General features: G+C 55.3%; 1 protein-coding gene across 6 annotated transcripts in view; it reads right to left on the reverse strand.

The window, feature by feature from the left end:
- The window catches only part of LOC105471552 (ABR activator of RhoGEF and GTPase), a 231,096-nt gene that overhangs the window by 94,603 nt on the left and 109,225 nt on the right, over window positions 1–27,268 (reverse strand). For 5 of the 6 annotated variants that reach the window (XM_011724082.3, XM_011724102.3, XM_011724084.3 and 2 more), the window contains exon 3: window positions 2,531–2,629. In XM_011724082.3, the coding sequence (XP_011722384.3) occupies window positions 2,531–2,629 (99 nt within the window). Of the gene's footprint in view, window positions 1–2,530; window positions 2,630–11,682; window positions 11,843–27,268 lie in introns of those variants that run through there. The other variant, XM_011724094.3, reaches the window with a different exon arrangement.

Genomic DNA, 27,268 nt, shown 5'->3' on the forward strand with positions numbered 1-27,268 from the left:
GTGATCTCGGCTCACTGCAAGCTCCGCCTCCCAGGTTCCCGCCATTCTCCTGCCTCAGCCTCCCGAGTAGCTGGGACTACAGGTGCCCGCCACCACGTCTGGCTCATTTTCTGTATTTTTAGTAGAGACGGGGTTTCACCGTGTTAGCCAGGATGGTCTCGATCTCCTGACCTCGTGATCCTCCCGCCTCAGCCTCCCAAAGTGCTGGGATTACAGGCGTGAGCCACCGCGCCTGGCCAAAGCCAGCAGTTTTCAAACCCACAACAGGTACAAGACACCATGGGCCCAGCAATTACATATATATTCACAGGCACACAGACAACAAACTGAAAGTTCCCTCACTTATCTTTCCTGTGTATGATGCATACTGGTATGTTTTCATTGGTTTAAAATGAAACCAATGCTGTCCCAACCCACTGTACTGGTTTCACAACCCACTGTAATGATTTCACAATGCACTGACGGGCTGAGAGGCACAGTCTGAGAAACGGTGCAATACGCCTGCTATTCATGGCAGGGCCACGTCTTGCCCCAGCTCTGGCCCCAGACCAGGACCCTCAGCTACCTGCCACACTGCCCCTCACTTGGAAAACAGCTCCGTGTATAGAGATAAACTCCCGGAGATATGGGACACATTCAGCCTGGCGTGTGGCAAAGCAGCTGCACATTCCTTTTTTTCTTTTCTTTTCTTTTTTTTGGAGACAGAGTTTCACTCTTGTTGCCCAAACTGGAGTGCAGTGGCATGATCTTGGCTCACTGCAACCTCCGCCTCCCGGGTTTAAGCGATTCTCCTGCCTCAGCCTCCCTGAGTAGCTGGGATTACATGCACCCACCACCGCACCTGGCTAATTTTTTGTATTTTTAGTAGAGATGGGGCTTCACCATGTTGGCTGGGTTGGTCTCGAACTCCTGACCTCAGGTGATCCACGCGCCTCAGCCTGCCAAAGTGCTGGGATTAGAGGTGTGAGCGACTGTGCCCGGCCTTTCTTGAGACAGGGTTTCACTCCCGTTGTCCAGTCTGGAGTACACTGGCACACTTTTAGCTCACTATGACCTTCGCCCCCCGCTTCAAGCGATTCTCATGCCTCAGCCTCCTGAGTAACTGGGATTACAGGCATGCACTACCATGCCTGGCTCTTCTTTTGTATTTCTAGTAGAGACAAGGTTTCACCACATTGGCCAGGCTGGTCTCGAACTCCCGTCCTCAACAGATCTGCGCACCTCGGGCTCCCAAAGTGCTGGGATTACAGGCATTGAGCCACCACACCCGGCCTGCATCTGCACATTCACACAGTCTTTCCTGGGTAATATAAATGTCAAGTCCTCTGGGACACTGACAGCATCTCAGGGTTGACATGTGACAGCACCTCACGTCATGGCAAGTACTTAAATGTGTATCTTAGAATTCTTGTTAAGAATGAGCTTCCACAGATCCACACTTCTGAGTCTCCCTTCTCTGACAATTACCTTATGTCTCAGGCTGCGAAACACCCAGAGAAAGAACCTGACACGCCACGATCACTCGGCATAATATCCAGACGCATCTCAGGAGTGCTTTCTCCCAAGGCAAAACCACCGCACATCTGTGTCATACTTTTATCTTCCGAAAACATGTTCATATTCCCCTCCCAATCGGATTCTCACAACAATGCCTCCCTCCGGGAGGGAAACTGAGGCATGTTACCGAGGGCTGAGCTTGGCCTGATGCCTCAGAGCTGTGCTGCCTCTCCAAAGAACACAGACAGGCCAGGCGTGGGGGCTCACGCCTGTCATCCCAGCACTTTGGGAGGCTGAGGCAGGCGGATCACCTGAGGTCAGGAGTTTGAGACCAGCCTGGCCAACATGGTGAAATCCCGTCTCTACTAAATACAAAAATTAGTCGGGCGTGGTGGCACGCACCTGCAATTCCAGCCACTAGGGAGGCTTAGGCAGGAGAATCACTTGAACCCAGGAGGCAGAGGTTGCAGTGAGCCAAGATTGCGCCACTACACTCCAGCCTGGGCGACAAGAGCAAAACTCTGTCTCAAAAACAAACAAACAAACAAACAACAAACACAGCCTGCCACCTCATATTTCCTGACACTTGGCCTCAGGATGGTGTTAATGGTTCCCTCACCCAGGGAGGTAGAAGGACGTGGACCCAAGATGGCAAAGACTTCTTAACTGGATGGACTGGGAGTGACTGTCCGGAGCACAGTGGAGGAGTCGCTTGGCCGTCGCCCGGGCAGAGCACCGTGATGGGTTAGCAATGCCCTATGCCACGGTGGTGGATGACAGGTGTGTCTGCCACCCCTAACCCGGGTGTGCTTCTTCTCCTGCCTTTTGAGAGCTGGAGCTGAGCGGCATGGGCCCTTTCTGGCAATGACCTGGGCTGCCTGATCCCCAGCTAGACGCAGAGCAGCTGCACTCTGTCCACAGGGAGGGACGGGCACAGGTCCTCTTTCCTCTCCAACTCCAAAAGCAGCTTCAGAGCATGACATCATCCGCCACGCGGGGGAACAGAAGGCCCCAGAGCAGGGACTGTACTCACCAGCAATAGGGCTTCCAGCTGGTTAATGTAGATCTCTTCGCTGGCCAAGAACCCCGAGAGAACCAGCTTCCTCATCTCCAGGCCTTTCCCTGCTTCCACCTGCACAAAAGCAAAGCACAGGCAACAGCTCATGAGCAAGGAGGCCAAAATCCTGAGTGGACTGTCTGTTTCCCTACCCTTCTCCCTCTTTTTTTTTTGAGACGGAGTCTCGCTCTGTCACCCAGGCTGGAGTGAGGTGGCATGATCTTGGCTCACTGCAACCTCCGCCTCCCGGGTTCAAGCGATTCTCCTGCCTCAGCCTCCTGAGTAGCTGGGACTACAGGCGCCCACCACCATGCCCAGATAATTTTTGTATTTTTAGTAGAGATGGGGTTTCACCATGTTGGCCAGGATGGTCTCAAACTCCTGATCTCAGGTGATCCACCCACCTTAGCCTCCCAAAGTGCTGGGATTACAGGCGTGAGCCACCACGCCCAGCCACCCTTGTCCCTTTCCCCTTAAGTGACACTTTCATACGAGATAAAAGTCAAATACTATGATAAAAAAATATATATAAAACATGCAGAAATACAAAAGGGAAAACAATCACCCATATTCCTCCTGTAACATCTTGTTTTGCTTCGCTCAATCTATTTTCCACATTTCCCCATTTGATATTCATCGATTCATCCACCTGTCAACCAAGTCAACCTTCTCACGGTGAGCAAGACACAAGGACCTGCCCCAGGTCTGCTGGGCAGTTTAATGTGCGGTGCGGGGACAAGGATGTTCAGGAGGGAAAATCAGAATCATGACTGAGGCAGGGCATGGTCACAAGGCAGGGCACAGCAGGGGCCAGAATCTAAGTCTGGGGGGTAGAGAGGGGTCCCAGAGGAAGTGACAGACAAACCAAGAGAAGTGTGGGTAGAGAGAACTGAATGGAAGGGCCCCAGCCTTGAGACCTCCCAGCTACACTTCTGTCCTTATCCTCTTGTCCTTGGGGTTCCATCCCATATCAGAAGGCCGGCTGTGAGCCCCTCAGCCTTACACCGCCCCACCCCGCACACTCGCTGCAGCACTCCCTGGTCACCTCACTGTGCCAGGAACAGACCCAAAGTGGCCTTCTCCTCCCTCCAGAACTGCTGCTCCTTAGCGTGGTCACACACCATTGAACGTTGGATGTCCACCAACTAGCACAGTGCCTGGCACAGAGAAAGTACCCCCAAAGTTCTCCTCAGTGAAAAAACATACATAGTAATTCTTCTCAGCCAGGACCCCCAAGAGTCATTCCTGGGCCCCTCTTCCTTCTCTCTCCTTTCCCTCTGCCACACTGAGCCCCCAAGCCCTTCCATGCTTGCTGTTCATCTCCCCCAAGCCCTTCCACACTTCCCAGCTCATCTGTTGCCTCCCGTTCCCTCTGTCCCACCCCTCCCCTCTCCTGTGGTTGAGGCCCCCTGCATCTCACTCTGTCGCCTGGGTTCTCCGAATCGACTTCTCCTCCCTCTCTTCCTCTCTCCTCCTGCCTTTCCCACGTACCAGAGCTGGATTCATCTTCTAAGAGTGCCGCCTTGCCCGAGGCTTACCAAGGACCGAGTATGAAGACTGCAAAATGTGAATACTTAGGAATTCCATTGCGCTATGTGTCCATTTATTTATTCATTCAATAAATATTTACTGAATGTCCACCAGGCCCTATAGATACCATGGGAAACAGACAGTGGCCCCTGTTCTCACGTGGCTTAGAATCTAGTGGGAAAGACATGTGAAAAACAAACAAGTAAAGATTCGGCCCTAGACTGGGACATGAGGCCCACCATATCCCTTATGAGACACCTTCAGGGGCCCAGGTGCCCGTCCCTACCCTTCCAGTCCTTCCCACAGCCAGGAGACCGCTCGGTCTTCCCACATGCAGGAGAACCAGCTTCCTCATTTTCAAAGGCCTCTAGCTTTCGGTTCTTTCTGTACCTGCTGCTTAAAATGCCATCTTTCCGCAAGGCATCATGGCCACAGAAGGGGAATGAGAGAGTCAGAGACAGGGTAGTGGTGAGGGACGGCTTGGAAGATGCTACACTGGTAGGTTTGAAGACAGAGGATGGGGCCATGAGCTAAGGAATGCAGGGAGCCTTTGGAGGCTGGAAATGGCAACAAAATGAATTCATTCCCCTAGAGCAGGGGCGTCCGATCTTTTGGTTCCCCTGAGCCACACTGGAAGAAGAAGAATTGTCTCGGGCCACACATAAAATACAGTAACACTAACGACCGCTGATGAACTAAAAGAAAATAACAGGTTTTAAGAGTTTACAAATTTGTGTCAGGCCACACTCAAAGCAGTCCTGGGACGCGTGGCCATAGGCTGGACAAGCTTGCCCTAGAGCTTCCAGAAGCAATGCAGCCCTGGAGATCCTTTTTATTTTAATTAATCTATTTATTTATGTATTTATATACTGAGACAAAGTCACGCTCTGTCGCCCAGGCCGGAGTGCAATGGCATGATCTCGGTTCACTGCAACCTCTGCCTCCCAAGTTCAAGCGATTCTCCTGCCTCAGCCTCCCAAGTAGCTGGGATTACAGGCGCCCACCATCACACCCACTAATTTTTGTATTTTTAGTAGAAACAGGGTTTCACTATATTGGCCAGGCTGGTCTCAAACTCCTGACCTCAGGTGATCGCCCGTCTCGGCCTCCCGAAGTGCTGGGATTACAGGCATGGGCCACGGTGTCGGGCAGAGATCCTTTTTAGATTTCTGTATAATAGAATAAATTTGTGTTGTTTTAAGCCCTTAAGTTTGTGGCAATTTGTTTCAGCAGCATTAGAAAAGCAATACAGACCCCATGCTTTAGGAAAGGGCAATAGTTACTTATTGGCAGCTTCACAAATACCAGGAACTGTGCTTAGCACTCATCAGAGTCTCAAAAACTTGGCAAGTGTTATCAACTTCCTGAGGCACAGAGAGAGTCGGGACTGTCAGAGGCCTGCAGAGCCTGCAGCACACGAACCCCTGGGGGACAAGATCAGAGCCTGGAACAGCCCCCAGCCCCAGCCCCTCCAGGTCAGACCCTCGGGGGTCTTCCTGCTGCTTCCCAGCCTTGACACATGGGGACTCATCCCCGGTGCTGGGGGCTAGCACCCCTCTGTTCCCGGCCTCAGGATCTGCCTGAGGGTTTAGCAAATGCCCTGTAGAGGAAGTCACTTGGATACACTATGAGCTTTAACTGTAGAGCTGTTTGGACTCGGATGGGGGGAAGAATGGGATCTGCAGCCCCATCCACAAATAAGCTTCACCCCCTCCCCCAGCATACGCGTAGACCCCAGAGCCCCGTAATCGCCCATTTCTGCTAGATCCTCCCCTCAAGACTTCCATTCACCGTCCAGTCTTGAAAGGCTGGTTCTGATGGGAAGACAGCTCAGGAGACCCTCCCTCAAAAGGCAACGAAGAGTCAGCCCCAAGAGCCCCCGCTCCGGGCCCTGTTCACACTGCAGTTTCGGCTGGGATGGGAGCAAAGGCGTTGGAGAGCTCACGGATGGGAAATCGGCCTCTCGGCGCACTTGGCTAATGGGAGACCGGTTGCTCAGTCACCACCAAAGAAAGGCCTTTTCCATTCCCATCTTTTCCAGCTTTCCTCAGTTCAGAGCCCTGAGGAAATTCACCATCGTTTCTTTTTTTTTTTTTGAGACGGAGTCTCGCTCTGCCGCCCAGGCTGGAGTGCGGTGGCCGGATCTCAGCTCACTGCAAGCTCCGCCTCCCGGGTTCATGCCATTCTCCTGCCTCAGCCTCCCGAGTAGCTGGGACTACAGGCGCCGCCACCTCGCCCGGCTAGTTTTTTGTATTTTTAGTAGAGACGGGGTTTCACTGTGTCAGCCAGGATGGTCTCGATCTCCTGACCTCGTGATCCGCCCGTCTCGGCCTCCCAAAGTGCTGGGATTACAGGCTTGAGCCACCGCGCCCGGCCTAACCATCGTTTCTTCAGTCTTTGTGGGGCGACTGTTGTCTCATCGAAGCCCAGGCTCACCACTCACTCACCCACTCCCACCGGGAGCACGAAGGTGAAGCAGATCATCTCCCCCCCAGGGAGCACTTCAGAGGTGCCCACGTGCCCAGAATGCGCCAGAGTCAGCTCTCTGAAGAGTTTCAGGTCCCACAGCCTCTGCCACGCTGCCTGCCAGTCTCCAGCACCGGGAAGCGGCCTGTCCTCACTTCCTCCCAGCCAGAACTGACGAAATGCAGCCTCGGTGGGTTCGTTTATCCTCAGCATCCTGCACCTGCACAATGTGCTAGGCTGACGGTGTGGCAGCTCGAAGCCGCCAAACCAAAGACGTCAGGTCACTCTGGGAGGGACAGTGTCTAGAGATAAGGTGTGGCCAGCTCAGGCCTGGTCTTCCACAGAGTTTAGAAGCTAAATAAAGCCTCCAAACGTCTGGTTCCAGGACAAGCGAAGACACAATCTCTCCAGGAGCGCCGACCTCCAAGACAACAAGCAGGGCTCTCTGCCTGTGACTCAAGGCTACAGGGCACGCAGCAAGGGTGCAAGGGTCTGAGCCTTCACAGATGGCAGAATTTAGTCCACAGGCCACAGCTGGCTGCCAGGAGTACCCAGCAGGATCTGCTCAGAGTAGATGCCACTGGGCCTGGGGGTGGGGGGTGGCCGTGCCTGGGGCTTATGCCGACACCAAGCATCAACCTCAGGACAACTGGCCCATCTCAGTCTCAGGACAGCTGAGGCAGTGCAGAGACATGGAGAGGTCCTCTCCTCTCCCAGCGCTAGGCACTGAGAAAGTCTCTTTCAGCTGCTTCCTGGGCAGAATTTAGAACAGAGAAGACAGGGTCGACTGCTGGGGGACAAAGACCGAATTCCAGAGGCTCCTCTCTCCTGAAGGGTGGATTCCCGTGTTCTGGGCTCCCTGGTGCTCTCTGAAGTCTCAGGCAGGCGCCATGGGGCACACGCAGTGTTTTGAAATTTCGGTTGCTCATATCCCACCCTTAAAATTTTGCCATACTCACATACCACCACCTGCACTGTTCTTTACTCAAGACTGTTCTTTACAATAACTTTTTTTTTTTTTTTTTGAGACAGAGTCTCACTCTGTCATCCAGGCTGGAGTACAGTGGCACCATCTCGGCTCACTGCAACCTTCACCTCCCAGGTTCAAGCGATTCTCCTGCTTCAGCCTCCCGAGTAGTTGGGATTACAGGCGTGCACCACCACGCCCACATAATTTTTGTGTTTTTAGTAGAGACGGGGTTTCACCATGTTGGGCAGGCTGGTCTTGAACTCCTGACCTCGTGATCCGCCCGCCTTGGCCTCCCAAAGTGCTGGGATTACAGGCATGAGCCACCGCGCTCCAGAACTGACTTGTAAAAAGCAGTCTTATCCTACACATAATTGAAATTGTAAGAAAAATGCACAGGTCATATTTTTTCTAATATACATTAAAATATCTACTTAACTATTAAAATGCAACATACAGATTGAGGTGCCACCGATCATCTCTCAAATCACCACATGTGGGGCCTGTATTTAGAAAAACATCCAAATGGGGGATACAGGCATGATGTGGAGGCAGAAGAGACCTGCTCAGGTGAAACAGAAACAGAGATGCTTCAGATGATCCATTAAAAACTGGCACAGGATTGGGCTGGGCTCAGTGGCTCACACCTGTAATCCCAGCACTTCGGGAGGCCAAGGTGGGCAGATCGCTTTAGCCCAAGAGTTAGAGACCAGCGTGGGCAACACGGTGAAACCCTGTCTCTACAAAAATACAAAAATTAGCCCAACGTGGTGGCATGTGCCTGTAGTGAGGGGGAGGCTGAGGTGGGAAGATTGATTGAGTCTGGGAGGTAGAGGCCGCAGTGAGCCGTGATTGTGCCACCGCACTCCACCCTGGGTGACAGAGTGAGACTCTGTATCAAAAGAAAAAAAAAAATGGCACAGAAAAACACCTAAAGGGTTAATCTGCATTACCAAAGGGTTTTTATTCCTGACAAATAAGTTCCTTAAAATAGCACCTTCTACCAGGCCCCTGTCACAACCCTACCTATCTTTAAATAGAATGGCATGAAACATTTTTGGAAAGCATATGCCATTTTACAGATGGAACGTGACACTGCTATCAGTATTTGCATTATCAGTTTTATACATCAGTAACTCTTCAAAGGTCAGTCTGGGCTGAGATACGCAGCAACCTCCAGCTATAGCTTTGGAGAAAACTGAGGCCAACTTCGCCTCTGCCCCCCAGGAAGATGAAGCGTCTTGGAAATTACACTGTAAACAGGACTGATTTCTGGGCCTGGCACTTGGGCACATGCTTAGGACGCAACTGCTGCTTCAGGTAAGTACTCCTAAAGTAAAGTAATAGCAAAGAGAATTGCCTTGGATTCCTACCAGCTTCCAGGGAGGGGTGTGCCAAGACCGTCCGCAGCCCAGGAGTGTATCATCCAGAAATGACCCTTGGCCTGCAGGTGCACACATACACACACACATACACGTACACGTACATGTACACGTACACGTACACATACACACACACATACATATACGCACGCGCACACACACACACGCACATACATACACATACGCATACTCATACACACATACACACACATACACACACACATACACATACACACACACACACACTCATACACATACACATACACACACACACATACATACACATACACATACGTACGCACATACACGTGGACACATTCAGGCCATCCCCAACTACAACTCTGCTAGAAGTGGTCCCTTCTCCCCTGAATTTGGTGCCCTTTTATCAGTACTCTTCTCACAGCCCTGACCTTTTTTTTTTTTTTTTTTTTTTTTTGAGACTGAGTCTCACTCTGTCGCCCAAGCTGCAGTGCAATGGCGCGATCTCAGCTCACTGCAACCTCTGCCTCCCGCGTTCAAGCGATTCTCCTGCCTCAGCCTCCCAAGCAACTGGGATTACAGACGCCCGCCACCACGACCAGCTAATTTTTGTATTTTTAATAGAGATATGGTTTCACTACATTGGTCAGGCTGGTCTCGAACTCCTGTCCTCAGGTGATCCGCCCCCCTCAGCCTCCCAAAGTGCTGGGATTACAGGCGTGAGCCACCGCACCCGGCTCACCCTGACTACTTCTGTACTCTATTCCTACTCCCTGTACCTGCCCCTTGCTCTGAATGCCTTGTGAGGGAGAATCACACCTTGTTCCTCTGGTCATCTCTACATCTCTGAATAGCACCCAACCTGAGCATGTTTGTTGAGTGAATCCACGAGCTTTCTTCCCACCGCTCTGTAGCCACCTTGCTTGTCTTCTCCCTCTGAGGCCAATGTCGGTAGAGGAGGGAGGAACTCTAGGTGTTCAGGATGAGGCAGGGAGCCTGGAACTCCTCAGCATTCAAGAAAGGTCCCCTTCCCCCATTCTGGCAACAAAGTAGAGAGGAAGACCCCATCCAGGTGCTCATGAGGACCCACGAGGAGCAGTGTTTCTCGGTGTGATACGTGCTCAGGCTCTCTCGGCATCTGTAGGCCACCGCAGTAGGACACCTCTGAGACGGAGCGAGGCTGGGAACCTGGTACACCCTTCATGGGCCCCAGTGGGCCTCACACATTCTGCAGACTCTCACTGGCACCAGCCCCACACCAAGCACTGTGCAGTGTTCAGCAACGAATAGGACACGGTCCTCGTCCTCAAGGAGAACGGGACATAACCATGGAGGCAAATGTCTAGAGTTCTGAGCAGAACGAAACGTGGGCTTAGCTGAGGCATATGCCAGGGTCCGGCAGAAGGGGAGGTCCAGGAGGCAGCCTCTCAGGGGGCCCACATCTGTGCTGGGGGCTTTCCAGAGAAGGCCCATGAGGGCCACACACCTGCCACCCCAGCATTGCTACTCCCAGCCCGACTCCTGGTTCACGAGCAGACTTTCCTACGCTGTTCCTACTGGGGAGGCTGGTCAGACCCTGAAGTGCAGAGGCCTCCCTGAGCCTACCCAGAGACGTGACTTACCCCCACGGCCCTACGCCAGCACCAGCTCAGAGAACACGGGGTGGGGTGCCAGCCACTGCCAGCCTCCCTACAGCTCCGCTCCCCACCCAGGCCTGCAGCCACCGCTCCACCCAGACTCCACACATCAGCCATCTACCGTGGTTCTGCATCTATTTTTACCTCCACTGGCTCCTCCTCAGAGCCACACTGTAGAGTGGGTGGGGCAGGACTGTGATCCCCACCTTCTGTGAGGGTCAGGGAGGCCCAGGGAGGCTCAGGGACAGCCTCCTGTCCCCAGCAATGCTCTCTGCACATGCCTCCTAGGCCCCGCAGATGGGCACTCGGTTAGGCAGCCTTGCTTAGCAGCAAACTCCCTGAAATGCATCCTCACTGGGCCTCCTTTCTTGACACAGAACAAGACAGCAGTTGAGCAAAAGGCTGAGGTTGAAGCTCTGAGAGGTGTGTCCAGGCCAGAGAAAGGAAGACCGCTGTGGTGTGCCGGGCCAGACTCAGAGCCGGCGTGGTTCCGGGGCCGCCCTGCTCCTCAACGGGATTCTGGCCACCACTGCCGTCCAGTTCTACCGGGAGGCAACCTCTCCCACAGGACAGGGGCACTGCTGCAGAGGACGCCCTCAGCCCCAGAGCGCGTGGGCCAGGGCCCAGCAGATGCTCCCTGCCTATCCCCCCGCCAAGAAGCGCACCTGCCCACCTGGCTGGAGCCTCCAAGCCAGCTGTTCCCTGCCCCGCTTCAGCTGACCCAGTGCTTTTCCTTCAAGGAAGCTCAGTGACCTCTGGCTCTTGCCCTTTGCAAACACTCTCTTGCCTCAGCTCAGAGGCACCGAGTCCCGTCTCCTGGCTGGGAAGAGGGTGGCCCCTCTCTTGCGGTTGCTGTGGAAACAGGAGATTCCTGCCCACCGCCTCCCGGGAGGCAGCAGCTGACGCCCGCCAGGTGACTCCTGGCACAGCCGCCCTGAGCTGGGCTGACCTGGAGGGGGCGGCAGCCACTCCCCCGAGGACACCGGTCGGGGAGGCAGGCCCACCCCTCTCCCCCGGGAACAGCAGCCGGGGCCGGGACCCTCACGGACTCCGCCGGGGGCTTCCACACGGCCGCGCGCTCTGCGCCCCCATCAGCCATTTCTCCCGCGCACCTTCGGCAGCGCCGGCCCGGCCCCCCCCAGCGCCCAGGGCGTGTCACGCTCCCACCTTCACAGCCACCAGGAAGGGGGACCCTGAGCCGGGGCTGGTCGGGGTTCCCAGCTCGCACTCCTCCAGGAGAAACACATCTTCGTCCTCCAGAACCTTGTCCAGCAAGCCTATCGCCTCCTCTTCCTCCTCCATGGCAGCCGGAGCCCGCGGAGGGCAGACAGGAAGCGGGGTCCACGCAGCGGCGGCGGGAGGAGGGAGGAGGGAGGAGACGGGCGGGGCGGGGGGGGGCAGGTCTACACCCGCGCGCCCGGCCTGGGGCTCCCGACCCGGGGCTGCATCCCGGACCTAGTCCGCCCCGCTCCGCCGCCGTCTCACGCGTCCTCGCCCGGCGAAAGGGGGAGCAAGGCCCGGGCAGCCCCTGACGCCGTTCCCGGCCCGTGACGGAGGCGAACCCGCGGCGCAGCGGAGCCCGGCGCCCTCCTCCGTGTCCCGCCCGGCCCCGCTCCCGGCCCCGCAGAGCCCGCCCTTCCCGGCCTCCAGGGCTCGCGCTCGCTCGGAACACACAGGAAACGTGCGTCGCGAGGTGGAGCCGCCAGTCCTCTGGGGTTGCGGGGCCGCGGCTGGCGGAGGCTTCTGCGGCGGAGGAGGAGCGAGGAGGCCGCGGCCGGGCCGGGGTGGGGTAGGGGGGAGGCCGCTTCCCAGACGCAGCTTCATTCCCCGCGCGCGGCCGAGCCGGGAGCCCGGCGGGCAGGGGCGACCCCCAGAGCCACCCCGGGGTCCCATGCGCCGGAGCCCCCTTCCGGAGGGGAGGTCCCGGCCCTCCCAGAAGCCACAGCCGCGTCTCGGCCGCCGCAGGACGAGCCAGGCTTTGCAACAGACAGGCCTGACCTGCTCCGCAGCAGGAGAGCGGCGCCACCAGGGTCCTGCTCACGGGCGATGGGCGCCCCACTCAGGGACCAGGACCCTCTCCTCCGAGCAGCCCCCAACTCACGGGTGCTGAGACCAGTACCCCCACCTCCTCCGAGCAGCCCCCTACTCACAGACCAGCCCCCCTACTCACACTGCTGAGACCAGCACCCCCACCTCCCCCAAGCACCCCCCCACTGACAGGCACTGCTGAGACCAGGACCCCAACCTCCTCCAAGCACCCCCCACTCACAGACCAGCCCCCCTACTCACGCTGCTGAGACCAGGACCTCCACCTCCTCTGAGCAGCTCCCCTGGACTTACAGGCACTGCTGAGACCAGCACCCCCACCTCCTCCGAGCACCCCCCACTCACAGACCAGCCCCCCGCCACTCACAGATGCTACTGACACCAGGACCCCCACCTCCTCCAAGCACCCCCCACTCACAGGCACTGCAGAGACCAGGACCTCCACCTCCTCCAAGTACCCCCCACTCACAGACCACGAGTACCTCCACTCACAGACCAACCCCCCTACTCACGCTGCTCAGACCAGGACCCCCGCCTCCTCCTAGCAGCCCCCACTCACAGGCACTGCAGAGACCAGGACCCCAACCTCCTCTGAGCAGCTCCCCCTGACTCCCAGGCACTGCTGAGACCAGCACCCCCAGCTCCTCCAAGCAGACCCCCCAGCTCCCCCACCCCAGGGAGCCAGCCTGCGAGGGGAAGGCACACACAACCCAGGACAGGCACCATTGTTGGCCCTGCCCACTCCCAGCCAGCTTCCCCTGGCTTCTCCAATGGTTGCAGAACCCCCAACTGTGCAGGGAGTGAGGCCACATTTGGTCCCAGCCCTAGTTCCTGGATGCGCATACATCTCCTTCCATGCGGGGAGGAGTCCGGGGGAGGCCCTGGGAAAAGCTCTTTTACAACCCAACAATGGAGCAAAGGTTGCAAACAGCACCCATGAGGGTGCGGGTGAGGCCAGCCGGTGAAGCGAGCCAGGTAGGGCTGGATGAAACCACCACTCACTCCAGCTGATGGCTGCTGGAGGAAACGCAGGCTCACGGCTGCCTGATCTCTGTTCAAAATAAGCTAAACTCTGGCTTAATAACAGGAACGCTCCCGATTTTAAAACGATGACAATTTACATTTTAAAACAACATGGTGCCGTCTAAATGAACCACACCTGTGGCCCGAGTTCGGCCCACAGTCCTCCACTCCCCCAGAATTCTTCAGAAGATCTGGGCTCTAGGTGGGGCTTGTGCAATTCCATTAGCAGCGGAGAAGCTGCCCTCTCTGGAGAGAGGCTCCATCCTGTTTCCAGAGCTAAAATACAGAGCGAGGGATTGGGGGTAAGCCCTTGGGGGACCCCAGGGCTAACAGCCTTTGGTCAGAGAACTGCCACCAGGATTCAGCAGAGACACACCCCCACCCCACCCCACCCCACCCATCTCCTTCCAGCCCCTGGTTTTCCCCTGTCCCTGCCTGGCTGGGTTATAAATAGCCAGGGCGCATCTGAACAGCCCTTTCAGCCACAATTCCTCATTTGGTTTGGGCGGGTGAGGCTGGGGCCAGGGCTTGGGAACGACCAGGCCTGGCATTCCCCAGGGCACAAGTATGCCAGCTCAGGGCCTGGTGCCACAGTTTCTTCTGTCTCCCGCCCGGCGGGCTCCAAGTGCATGGCATGGGCTGCCCACACGGGTCAGACCTGCAGGCGACACGAAGAAGGGCCTAAAACCCCACAGGCCCCTGCTGTGTTCCTTCCTCCACCCAAGAGGCCATGAGGTGCCCCTGGAAGTCCGCCAGGATATCCCCATCCCCGTTCCCCATGCCTCCACGCGGCATGGTGAGACTGACGCCCACTTCTTCCCGAAATCCCTGAACCCCACACAAGTGGCTCCCTGAGTATCCAGGGCCTCTCTACTCCACCCTGTCCCCGGTGGCTGGAAATTCCAGTGAGTAACTAGAGTGCCCCTCCATCAGACACAGACTCCACTCACAGGCCCTTGGTGCCCCCCCTGGAGGGGAAGTGACTCACCTCGTTCCCTCCCCTTCCCTTACAAACGCCCCGAGCCAGCCCTGGACCTGAGGTCCACACTCTGTCTGCCTCAGCCTGGCTCCTAATGTTCTCCAGAGAAGCAGGCTGCTTCAAAGGCCCCCAAAACGGTTTATCCCAAAGCCAGAGGCCTCCCTCTCCAACTCCTTGGCCTCTGCAGTCCAGAGTTTCTCCAAGCCCTCAGCTGCCCTGTTGATGCAGGTGTTGTCCCGACCACTCTCTGGTGTAGGCTGACCCTTCATTCTCCCGCCGCCTCTACATGTGGACACTCCTGCTTGAGCCCAGCCTCAGCCCTCTGCTCCCTTCCCCCGAAGACGCATGCCTTCTCCCTTCCAGGCCAATGGCAGCCCGCTGCCAGCTCCAGCCCCTGTGTCTTGCTGGGCTCTCGGTCTAGCACCTGCCCTGGCCACTGGGTCTCCTCACTTGGAAGCCCCAGCAACAGCCCTTCTACTCCACACGTCCCAACCAAACGACCCTTCCTCCTCCTGAAACAGCTTCCCCCTCTGGGTTTCCACTTCTGTTAGTGCGGCCGCCAACTTGCGAGTCTTCCTTCCCTCAACCCCCACATCCCTTTGACCGAGTCCTTCGGTTCTTCCTTCTTTTCCTTTGCCAAAGCCACCACCCCACCAAGGTTTACAGCCTCTTACACCCACATGACCACACATACTTCCCCGCTTTCGCTCCTGATCTTGTCTGTCCATCTGTCTGTTCATTCCTTCATACCCAGAAGAGTCCTGGCATGACACACATACAAGGCTGGGAGACGGGGCCCTTGCCGTTCGCAGGTTCTCGATCTGTCTGGGGTGAGGACGTGTGAACGCACGAGGCAGTGTTCTCGTTTACCAGCCGCCTGGGGACGGAGGACAGAGGCACTAACGCTGCCTGAGAGTGGAAGCTTCACAGGATGGTGGTTTCTGAGCAGCGTTTGGAAATAGGGAAGGGTTTCCAGGCAAAGAAGAGAAGGCCCAAAAGGAAAGGGTTAAGCAGCTTCAGCAACCCGGGTGCAGTGGCACACCTGAAATCTCAGGTACTCAGGAGGATGAGGCGGGAGGATCGTTTGAGCTCGAGTTGGAGGCTGCAATGAGCTATGTTCACACCACTGCACTTCAGCCTAGGCAACAGAGCCAGACTCTGTCTTGAGGAAGGGAGGAAGGAAGGTAGGTTAAGAAGCACTGCTTGCTACAGGACAGAAGATGAACTTGGAGAAGTGGCCTAAACAGCACCATGGAGGGTGAGGGGCATGAACTCCCCCAAGGGCAACGAATGGGGCACCCACGGAAACTTATATTTTTTAGACAGGGTCTTGTTCTGTCACCCAGGCTGGAGTTCAGTGGCACAAACATGGCTCACTGCAGCCTTGACCTCCTGGGCTCACGCGATCCTCCCACCTGAGCCTCCTGAGCAGCTGGGACCACAAGTACACACCACACCCAGCTAATGTTTGAAATCTTTTGCAGCCACTGAGATATCTGACACCATCAAATCTAAATCTCAGTCTCCAAAGGCTCACTCCCCACAGCCAGCCTTCCCCCACACCCACTCTCCATTCCCTCCTTCCCTGACCCAATCAGCAGGCATTTACTAACCACCTGCTGTGCACGAGGCACTGTGCTGGCATTCGGAATGTAGCCACGGACAGGGACACCCGTGCCTACCCTAGTGGACCTGACAGTCTTGGGGACAGACTGACCTGGTGACTGACTCCCAAGGCAGTGTCAAGGGACGGGCAGGGCCATCCTGGGGAGGGGAGCAGTGTCAGAACTCTGCTCAGCTGAGGGGCCACTTTCCTGGAAAGGGTAACAGGGAAACACCTATTGCCATTTTTTTTTTTTTTTTTGAGATGGAGCGTCGCTCTGTCACCCAGGCTGGAGTGCAGTGGTGCAGTCTCGGCTCACTGCAACCTCTGCCTCCTCGGTTCCACCCATTCTTTTGCCTCAGCCTCCCAAGGCACAATGACATGAATTTAGGCTGGCTGATTCATGCATTCATTCAGCTAATATTTACTGAGCCCGCCACCATGCCCGGCTAATTTTTGTATTTTCAGTAGAGACAGGATTTCATCCTGTTGGCCGGGCTTGTCTTGAACCCCTGACCTCAGGTGATCCACCCGCCTCGGCCTCCTAAAGTGCTGGGATTACGGGTGTGAGCCATGGCGTCTGGCCCACTGCTTATTTTTAGATTCGACTTTTAACGTCACCTCCTCCAGGGAGCCTCCCGTGACTCCCCTGTTGGCCACGTCAGATGTGCCTGCTGGTGCCCTCAGACCCCACTCTACGTTCCCAATCGTGGCACTTCTTTTTTAACTTCTTTATTTTCCTGTTACATCACTAACAATTCTAACTCTGTAGACACACATAATATAGAAAGAGAAAGTCTCCTCTGGTTGCCTCTGACAGAGGGAACCTCTAGGAGTTAGTTATACATTTCTGTCCACAAATAAACTGTACATATAGGCCAGGTGCAGTGGCTCATGCCTGAAATCCCAACACTTTGGGAGGCCAAGGCAGGAAGATCACTCAAGCCCAGGAGTTTGAGACCAGCTGGGCAACAGGGCAAGACCTCATCTCTACAAAAATTTTTAAAAATGGTTAGCTGAGGCCGGGCGCGGTGGCTCAAGCCTGTAATCCCAGCACTTTGGGAGGCCGAGACGGGCGGATCACGAGGTCAGGAGATCGAGACCATCCTGGCTAACACGGTGAAACCCCGTCTCTATTAAGAAATACAAAAAACTAGCCGGGCGAGGTGGCGGGCGCCTGTAGTCCCAGCTACTCGGGAGGCTGAGGCCGGAGAATGGCGTAAACCCGGGAGGCGGAGCTTGCAGTGAGCTGAGATCCGGCCACTGCACTCCAGCCTGGGTGACAGAGCGAGACTCCGTCTCAAAAAAAAAAAAAAAAAAAAAAAAAAAAAAAATGGTTAGCTGAGTGTGGTGGCGTGCTCTTGTGCTCCGGTCCCAGCTTCTTGGAAGGCTGAGGCAGGAGGACTGCTTGGGCCAGGATGTTGAGGCTGCAGTGAACTGTGTTTGTGCTACTGTGTTCCCGACTGGGCAACAGAGAAAGACCCTGTCTCCAAAAAAAAAAAAAGAAAATTTGACCGTGCTCAGTGGCTCACGCCTTTAGTCCCGCACTCTGAGAGGCCGAAGCAGGCAGATCACCTGAAGTCAGAAGTTCGTGACCAGCCTGGTCTACATGGTAAAACCCTGTCTCTACTAAAAATACAAAAATTAACCAGGAGTGGTGGCACAGGCCTGTAATCCCAGCTACTCTGAAGGCTGAGGCACAAGAGTTACTTGAACCCAGGAGGCAGTGGTTGCAATGAGCTGAGATCACACCACTGCACTCTAGTCTGGGCCACAGAGCAAGACTCTGTCTCAAAAAAGGAAAAAAAAAAAATTATGGCCAGGCGCGGTGGCTCACGCCTGTAATCCCAGGGAGGCCGAGGCAGGCAGATCACCTGAGGTCAGGAGTTCGAGACCAGCCTGGCCAACTTGATGAAACCCCGTCTCTACTAAACATACAAAAATTAGCTGGGCGTGGTGGTGGGTGCCTGTAATCCCAGCTACTTGGGAGGCTGAGGCAGGAGAATGAACCCAGGAAGCAGAAGCTGCAGTGAGCCGAGATCATGTCATTGCACTCCAGCCTGGGTGACAGAGAGAGATTCTGTCTCAAAAACAAAATTAAAAAAGAAAAAAAGCAGTGGTTAGAGGTGCCAGTGGGGCTGTGGGACAGACAGGAGAGAGGCTGTGAGGCACAATGACGTGAGTTTAGTCTGCCTGGTTCATACATTCATTCAGCTAATACTGAGCACCCACTGTGTGCCAGGCACAGTTCTAGGCACCAGAGAGCACAATGAGCAAAAGTTTTGTTACAAAACGGACAAAATCTCTCTCTTGTGGGAGTTCACATTCTAGCAGGGAGTTGGTCCTGAGGCCACAGAGGCAGGCAGGGGGTCCAGGGGTCAGGTCAGACAAGGACTTGACAGCTATGCAAAGGGTTTGGGGTGGGCCCTATGGGCAAAGGGAAGGGGGGCCCTATGGGCAAAGGGAAGGGGGGCCCTATGGGCAAAGGGAAGGGGGGCCCTATGGGCAAATGGAAGGGGGGCCCTATAGGGAAGGGGGGCCCTATAGGCAAAGGGAAGGTGCTGAAGGATTTCAGGCCAGGTGTGACAGGACATTTGTCCTGCATCCCTCCCAGTGACATCAGATGACTCTTTCTAAAACACTGCTCACTCTGTGCCCAGCAGGAAGCCACCAAGCCAGCCCAAACAAGGGCGGTGGGGCCCCAGCCGATGACTCACCCATCTCACTGTTGACAGTCACCTCTCAAAGGGCCTGGCACGTTCTCACTTCCAGGCCTTTAACAGCGGCAGGTCCTCGGCTTGAAGCACTTTCTCCCGCCTCTCTGCTTTTCCCTGGCTCTCCCAACTTTCCTGGCAGAAACTCAAGCCCCACCTCCAGATTGTATGAAGATCAGTAGCTCTTCCGCCAATGGGAACCGACGCCAAAGGGTAGGTGCCAGGGCAGGTGCAGCCACTAACTACAGCCACAGATGGAACCAGATTAGTCACCTTCCAGATCACCTTGCTCCTCCCTCTGCCTCCTCTTTCTCTGTTCTAGTACAAGTCACTCCAAAATCATATACAGAGTTCAACTACATAAAGCTAATGTTGGCCAGGCGCGGTGGCTCACGCCTGGAATCCCAGCACTTTGGGAGGCTGAGGCGGGCAGATCACCTGAAGCAGGAGATCGAGACCAGCCTGGCCAACATGGTGAAACCCGTCTCTATTAAAAATACAAAAATTAGCCAGGCACGGTGGCAGGTGCCTGTAATCCCAGCTACTCGGGAGGCTGAGGCAGGAGAATGAACCCAGGAAGTGGAAGCTGCAGTGAGCTGAGATCATGTCATTGTACTCCAGTCTGGGTGACAGACGGAGACTCCGTCTCAAAAAAATGAAATACATAGGCCGGGTGAGGTGGCTCACGCCTGTAATCCCAGCACTTTGGGAGGCTGAGGCAGGCAGATTACCTGAGGTTGGGAGTTCAAGACCAGCCTGGCAAACTTGGTAAAAACCCCGTCTCTACTAAAAATACAAAATTAGCCAGGTGTGGTGGCGGGCGCCTGTAATCCCAGCTGAGGCAGGAGAATTGCTTCAATCTGGGAGGCAGAGGTTGCAGTGAGCCGAGATCGTGCCACTGCACTCCAGCCGGACAACAGAGTGAGACTCCATCTCAAACAAACAAACAAATAAATAAAGTAAAACAAAATAAAGCTAATGTTGAGACGCCGGTACACGACACTGTTTATACAGTGAAACAAACAAACAAACGATACTTCCCTGCACCCTGGGTCCGAGCCCCAGCTCCGCCTCTTGTCAACTGCGTGACCTGGGCACGTCATCTAGGCTCCCTGTGCCTCCGTTTCCTCATCTGCAGAATGGGGGTAATTTTGGCACCAACGCTAGGGCTGCTAGCCCGGAGACGACTTCAGATGGGGCATGAGAGCTGTGGGATGAGCCAGGTCAGCCAGGTGTGGTTCATCAGGGAAGCGTAACAGTATGGAGAGGTGAGGAAGAAACCAGCCAGGTGTGAATGGGGGAGGGCCAGAGAGGACGAGGGAGCCAGCGATGACAGGACCGAGGGTCACAACCAAGGCACTAGTCTACCTACTTCCGACTCACGTCCTTCCCAACTGGGACAAGCCCAAGAGCCACCCTGAGCCTCCTGTCTTCATCTACCAAACGGGCGCAGCCCCATGGCTGGAGGACTTGGGTGGCAGGGAAGCCCCTGGGCTCCTAGCACAGCACCTGGCGCATGGGAGGGTTCAGCTCGTGTCCTCTTTGCAGCAGGGACCCAAGATCCAGGAAAGGGAGAAATGCAGGGCCCGGCTGCTTGGGGGTGGAGGTTGAAACTCGAGGAGTCCCTGACTCTGCCATGGGCGTCCCTCACCCACCTAACCCAGGTCCGGAGCAGTCAGGAGGGAGTGGAGCAGGCACCATCTCAGGAGTTCCTGGCTCCCATGCCGCTTCTTCACTCACCTAGCAGCAACCTCGAATTCCAACCCCAAGCCTTTAGAAGAGACCAAGAAAGGGAAGAGGAGGCTGCAGTTCTTCCCAGCGTTAACCCTGAGCCTGAGTTCTTCCCAGCATTTTTGCCTGAGTCTGAGTTCTTCCCAGCATTATTGCTGAGCCTGAGTTCTTCCCAGCCCTGAGCCTGAGTCCTTCCCAGTGTTATCCCTGAGCCTGAGTTCTTCCCAGCATTTTTGCCTGAGTCTGAGTTCTTCCCAGCATTATTGCTGAGCCTGAGTTCTTCCCAGCCCTGAGCCTGAGTCCTTCCCAGTGTTATCCCTGAGTCTGAGTTCTTCCCAGCATTATTGCTGAGCCTGAGTTCTTCCCAGCGTTATTGCTGAGCCTGAGTTCTTCCCAGCCCTGAGTCTGAGTTCTTCCCAGCATTATCCCTGAGCCTGAGTTCTTCCCAGCATTATCCCTGAGCCTGAGTTCTTCCCAGCATTATCCCTGACACTGAGTTCTTCCCAGCGTTATCCCTGAGCCTGAGTTCTTCCCAGCATTATTCCTGAGACTGAGTTCTTCCCAGCATTATCTCTGAGCCTGAATTTTTCCCAGCATTATGGCCTGAGCCTGAGTTCTTCCCAGTGTTATGCCTGAGCCTGAGTACTTCCCAGTATTATCCCTGAGCCTGAGTTCTTCCCAGTGATGTCCCTGAGCCTGAGTTCTTCCCAGCATTATCCCTGAGGCTGAGTTCTTCCCAGCATTACCCCTGAGCCTGCGTTCTTCCCAGCATTATCCCTGAGCCTGAGTTCTTCCCAGCGTTATCCCTGAGCCTGAGTTCTTCCAGCATTATTGCCTGAGCCTTAGTTCTTTCCAGTGTTATCGCTGAGCCTGAGTTCTTCCTAGCATTATCCCTGAGCCTGAGTTCTTCCCAGCATCATCCCTGAGCCTGAGTTCTTCCTAGTGTTAACCCTGAGCCTGAGTTCTTCCCAACATTATTGCCTGAGCCTGAGTTATTCCTAGCATTATCCCTGAGCCTGAGTTCTTCCTAGTGTTAACCCTGAGCCTGAGTTCTTCCCAGTGTTATTACCTGAGCCTGAGTTTTTCCCAACATTATTGCCTGAGCCTGAGTTCTTCCCAGCCCTGAGCCTGAGTTATTCCCAGCGTTATCCCTGAGTTCTTCCCAATATTATTCCTGAGCCTGAGTTCTTCCCAGCCCTGAGCCTGGGTTCTTTCCAGTGCTATCCCTGAGCCTGAGTTCTTCCCAGCATTAACCCTGAGCCTGAGTTCTTCCCAGGACTATTGCCTGAGCTGAGTTCTTCCCAGCATTGTCCCTGAGCCTGAGTTCTTCCCAGCGTTAACCCTGAGCCTGAGTTCTTCTCAGCATTATTGCCTGAGCCTTCCTTTGCTCCTCCCTTCCTCCTGACTGAACATCCCAGAACTACTTGGTTCCATTCCACAAATACAAGTTAGAACCCCTAGGTGCCGAGAAGCTTCCATTGGGGGCCACAGAGATGATCAGGGATTAAGGTCCTGATCTCACAGGGCAGATGCACCCCACAAGTGAACATGCACATCTTCCGAACTGCAATGGGGTCAGTGGTGGGGTGGGTGTGAAAGCTTCACAAGGGAGGGCGTGTGAGCGGGACCTGGCAGCACTGTGCAGACTCTGGCATCACAGAAACCCAAGTCTCAATAATGCTCTGGCCCCACTGGCTGCATGGTCTTGGACAAACAATAATAATATTAATAGTTATTATTAAGAGATGGGGTCTTGCTCTGTCACCCAGGTGAGGGTACAATGGCTATTCACAGGCGTGATCCTAGCACCTTTCAGCCTCCAACTCCTGGGCTCAAGCGAGCCTCCTGCCTCAGTTTCCCACATAGATGGGATTATGGGAGTGAACCACCATGCCCAGCTAATCTTAGCTTCTCTGAGCCTCAGTTTTCGCACCTGTAATGTGGAGATGGTTACAGCACCTACTTCAAAGAGTTGTTGAGGGTCTTAAATGAAACCACGCACATAAAAGGTTCCGGACAAGCCTCTTTAAGCAGCTGTGATGAGGAGGAGGAGGAAGAGGATGATAGGGACAATTATGATGTTTTTTTCCTTTTTTTTCTTTTTCTCTTGAGATGGCATCTCACTCTGTTCCCCAGGCTGCTGGAGTGCAATGGCGCAATCTCAGCTCACTGCAACCTCCTCCCCTATTGGGTTCCAGCAATTCTCCTGCCTCAGTCTCCCAAGTAGCTGGGATTACTAGTGGATGGCACCTGCCACCACACCCAGCTAATTTTGTGTGTGTGATTTTACTAGAGACGGGGTTTCGCCATGTTGGCCAGGATGGTGTTAAACTCCTGACCTCAGGTGATCCACCCACCTCGGCCTCCCAAAGTGCTGGGATGACAGGTGTGAGCCACCACGCCCGGCTACTGGTGAGGATTTCAATTCACCTCCACCCTTATCTTTGGGTCCTCCTGCAGGCTAGAGTCTAAACCTGTTTCAATTTTACACTGACAAAGCATTCTACCAAACACCATCTCACAGAAACCTCACAACAGCTGTGAGGTTTGAGCCGTGTGAGGTCAGGAGGGAGGAAATTCTCACTGCCTTCACTCTACAGATGAGCAAACTGCAGCTCCGGGGAGGGAGTGGTGAGTGACACTCCTCAGGCCGCACAGCGAGACAGCAGTAGAGCGGGGACAAAACCCAGTTCTTCTCTCTGCCTTGTGGCCCCTTTTTACTGAGCTTCCCAGGAGGGGAGACAGAGGAGTCTGTGGCCTGTGGGGCGTCAGATTTTCTGGAACACCATGGTCCTGGCTTAGGAATCTACATCTCCACTTGTAGCTGAGATGAGTCCCGGCCCTTCCTTCTCAGAGTGAATCCGGGCACTCTCAGCTGAATGGAGCCACCAGTGGTCTATGGGCCTGGCCCTGCCGTGCTACCCTGCTCAGCCTGGACCTGGGCAGGGTTTGTGGGATACAGCTTCAGGTGTCACCCTAATACCTCTGTGGGGTGCATGTCTTGGGGACACAAACAAAGACAAAGGCAGAGAGCAAGGCTGTGGGAGGGCGTGTTGGAGAGAGAGGAGCATATGCCCTGTCAACACCGCAGAGACCCAGCCTCACCCGGGGCCACCCCACGTGGCAGAAAGGAGGTTGACTGCAAAAGCAGTTTCGGTCATTGTGCAGCCGATATTGATCAGACTCGGTCTTTGCAATGCTCTTGGTCCCCCAGCCCTCTAAACCCGGTGAGAAAGGTCTCGAGGGCCCTGGTGGCCAAGGGCTGTGCATTTCGGTGAGCCAGGCCTGACGCTGCAGGCCTCCCCTAATGCTGAGATTCCGCAGCACCTTCCTGCAGCTGCCCACAGTGGGGCCTCCTCCCCACTACCTTTCAGGGGAGTTAGAGCTATTTAGAGACAAGAAAACTGAGGCTCAGCGGTATGAGGACACTTGCCCAGTGTCTCACAGCTTAAAGAGTAGCAGATTTTCGGCCGGGCGCGGTGGCTCAAGCCTGTAATCCCAGCACTTTGGGAGGCCGAGACGGGCGGATCACGAGGTCAGGAGTTCGAGACCATCCTGGCTAACACGGTGAAACCCCGTCTCTACTAAAAAATACAAAAAACTAGCCGGGCGAGGTGGTGGGCGCCTGTAGTCCCGGCTACTCGGGAGGCTGAGGCAGGAGAATGGCGTAAAAACCCGGGAGGCAGAGCTTGCAGTGAGCTGAGATCCGGCCACTGCACTCCACCCTGGGCGACACAGCGAGACTCCGTCTCAAAAAAAAAAAAAAAAAAAAAAGAGTAGCAGATTTTCTTTCTCTTCTCTTTTCTTTTGAGATGGAGTCTCACTTTGTCACCCAGGCTGGAATGCAGTGGCAAGATCTTGGCTCGCTGCAACTTCCGCCTCCCAGGTTCAAGCGATTCTCCCACCTCAGCCTCCTGAGTAGCTAGGATTACAGGCGCCTGCCACCACACCTGGCTAATTTTTGTATTTTTAGTAGAGATGGGGTTTCACCATGTCGGCCAGGCTGGTCTTGAACTCCTGACCTAAGGTAATCTGGCCACCTCAGTCTCCCAGAGTGCTGGGATTCCAGGCGTGAGCCACCGCGCCCAGCCTGAGAGCAGTAGATTTTCATCTGTGCAAAGCTTAACTGCTTTCCATCCTGGGCAGCTAAGAGAGTAACAGTGTGATACTTCATTTTCTAGGTCAACTTGACTAGGCCACAAGGTGCCCAGATGTTTGTCCACACATTAATCCGGACATATTTGTGAGGCGTTTGGGATGAGGTTGATTATTTGTATTGAGTAGAACAGAGTCCTCCCCAGTGTGGCTGGGCCTCATCCAATCCACCGAACACCCGAATCAACAAAAAGGTAGAATAAGAGGAAGCTCCTCTTGCCTGACTCCTTGGGTGTGGACTGGGATGCTGGCCTCCTCCAGCCTCTGGGCTCGGACTGAAACACTGGCCCTTCTTGAGCCTCGAGTCCACTGGCTTTGGAGCTGGAATTTACATCGCTGGCTCTCCTAGCTCTCAGGTCTTTGGACTTGGACTGGAACTAATATTGGCTGTCCTGGGTCTCCAGCAATTGACTGCAGGGATTAGAACCTCTAAGCCTCCATAATCACCTGCATCAATTCCTTCTAATACATTTCTTCGTATGTAGATGATATAGATATAAACACACACACCCTATTGGTTTTGTTTCTCTAGAGAACACTGACGAACACAAAGACTCAACCCTGGGCTTCCCGTTGGCTGCATGTTTGGGCGTGGAAGGCTCAGCGACAAGGCCGTGCCAGAAGCCGGATATCTGAATATCTAGAACAATTGTCTGATTTGGTCCAGAAGTCCTCCCTGTTCCCAAGGCCCCAGCAGGAAGCCTGGTAGGGGAGGGGACCTGTTTGGCCAAATAAGTACAGCCAAGTCGCAGAAACCTGGGTCTTTTATTAGCAATATTTTAAACCAAAACATCCCCAACCAAGCACTCAGGAAGCGGCGTCAGTGGCCTCCAGGCACCCTGTGTAAACAGCAATACTTGCAGAGTCCACTAGGTGGGGCCAGTGACCCAGCGGAAAGCGCAGACAAGCTGCCCCAGGAGGGAAGGCAGGTGCCCGGGAGAGGACCTGTGCCGGGACCATCCCCAGGCTGGACACGTGCTCCCCACCTCTGCCTTGCGTGGCTTCCAGCCGACAGTGTAAACATCAAACCTGAGAACCACAAGCACTTTAGGGGGCAGTCACTCCAGCATCTCTGGATATCAGGGCCCTCCAGCCAAGTGGGTCCCTCGTGAGCCACCAAGCAAGATGCACAGCCACTAAGTCAAGTTCTGTCCCGAAGCCGCAGAGCGCCAGGCGGGGGCATCTGTGCGTGACGCCCGTGATCTGTCTCCCGAGAGAAGGCACCTGCCAGCACCAAAGAATCGGAAAATCGACAGACACCGACGCCAGCCGTGGTGGTCACGTGACGAGGACATGGCACGGGGACAGGGAGCAAAGAGGGAGGCGGCGCGAGGACAGGCAGCGGCAAAGACCCTGGCCCCACACCGGGATCCCACAGCATCTTCCTGCAGCTTCTCACCGTGGGGTGGGAGCCGAGTCCCCCGGGCGGGGCTCTGAGCCCTGCTGTGGTGAGAGCTGAAGGCAGAGATGGGAGCAAGTCTTCTTCTTGCTCTCCCCTGGTTGGCCCCCGTTCACATCCCTAAACATCTGCTCTGCCCCCTTGGGTTACTATTTGTACCCTGAGCCCAATGCCTCCAAAGGACCAGGGCAAGAAACCTGCCCCTGCAGGTCTGAGATGCTCGTCTCTAACCCGCTCCCCGTCTTAGGGCAGGGCAAAAACACCCCAGAATGTCAGCTGTGGGGGGCCCAACACCGACCAACCCCCTCGCCGGCCCCTCTGCCTCCCACCTGCCTGCCCCCTGCCAGCCCTTCCCAAACGTGCATGGCTGGGCTGCCGCGAAACTCTGCCTCGGCCTCTGTTGCCATGGCAACAATGTGGCTTCCCCCAAGTGGGAAGCCCGTTGCCAAGGCCCCTGTTGCCAAAGGCTATAACAGCCACCCCGGTGTGTGAAGAGGGGGTGAGAGCTCCGTGGGGGGGGTGGAGGGTGGCCAGGGAGGCTGGCGAGGGAAGGAGTAGGGGGGTTCTCAAGAATGGGAGCGTTCAGGTGGCCTCAGCTGGAGTAGGGGGCACTAGCCCCTGGAGGAGGAAGAGGCAGCCCGTGGCATCTCAGCGATTGCTCCTCTGGGGACGTCGGAAGGCAGAACAGAGACCCCCCCACAAAACGTGCCTGGATGAGCCTCATCAAGCAAGGATGGGGCACTCCCACCGCCCCCTGCAACACACACCCCTGACCAGAGGACCCGCTTGGATTCTCCCCAGCTTCAGGCAAACAACCCCCTAGAATCTCTGTTTTGCTCGTTCATGTGTCTCTGATGCACACACACAAGCTGCACCCAGACAGCGTCAGTCCCTGTCGCCAGGAACACGTTAATGACAAGGACTGCAAACCCTCCACAGTTTCTATCCCTGGCCTGTCTCAGAGCACATACTTAATATTCCTTCTACAACGCTTCTCTCCGGAGCAGAGCTCTCGTCTCTGTCAACAAGGAGAGGTGGACGCCATCAGAGTTGATTCCCTTCCAAAGTGAACAGAGGAGGGCTGGAGGGGCAGCTCATTGCAC

This window comes from Macaca nemestrina, chromosome 17, assembly GCF_043159975.1.
Source record: "Macaca nemestrina isolate mMacNem1 chromosome 17, mMacNem.hap1, whole genome shotgun sequence".
Taxonomy (NCBI): domain Eukaryota; kingdom Metazoa; phylum Chordata; class Mammalia; order Primates; family Cercopithecidae; genus Macaca; species Macaca nemestrina.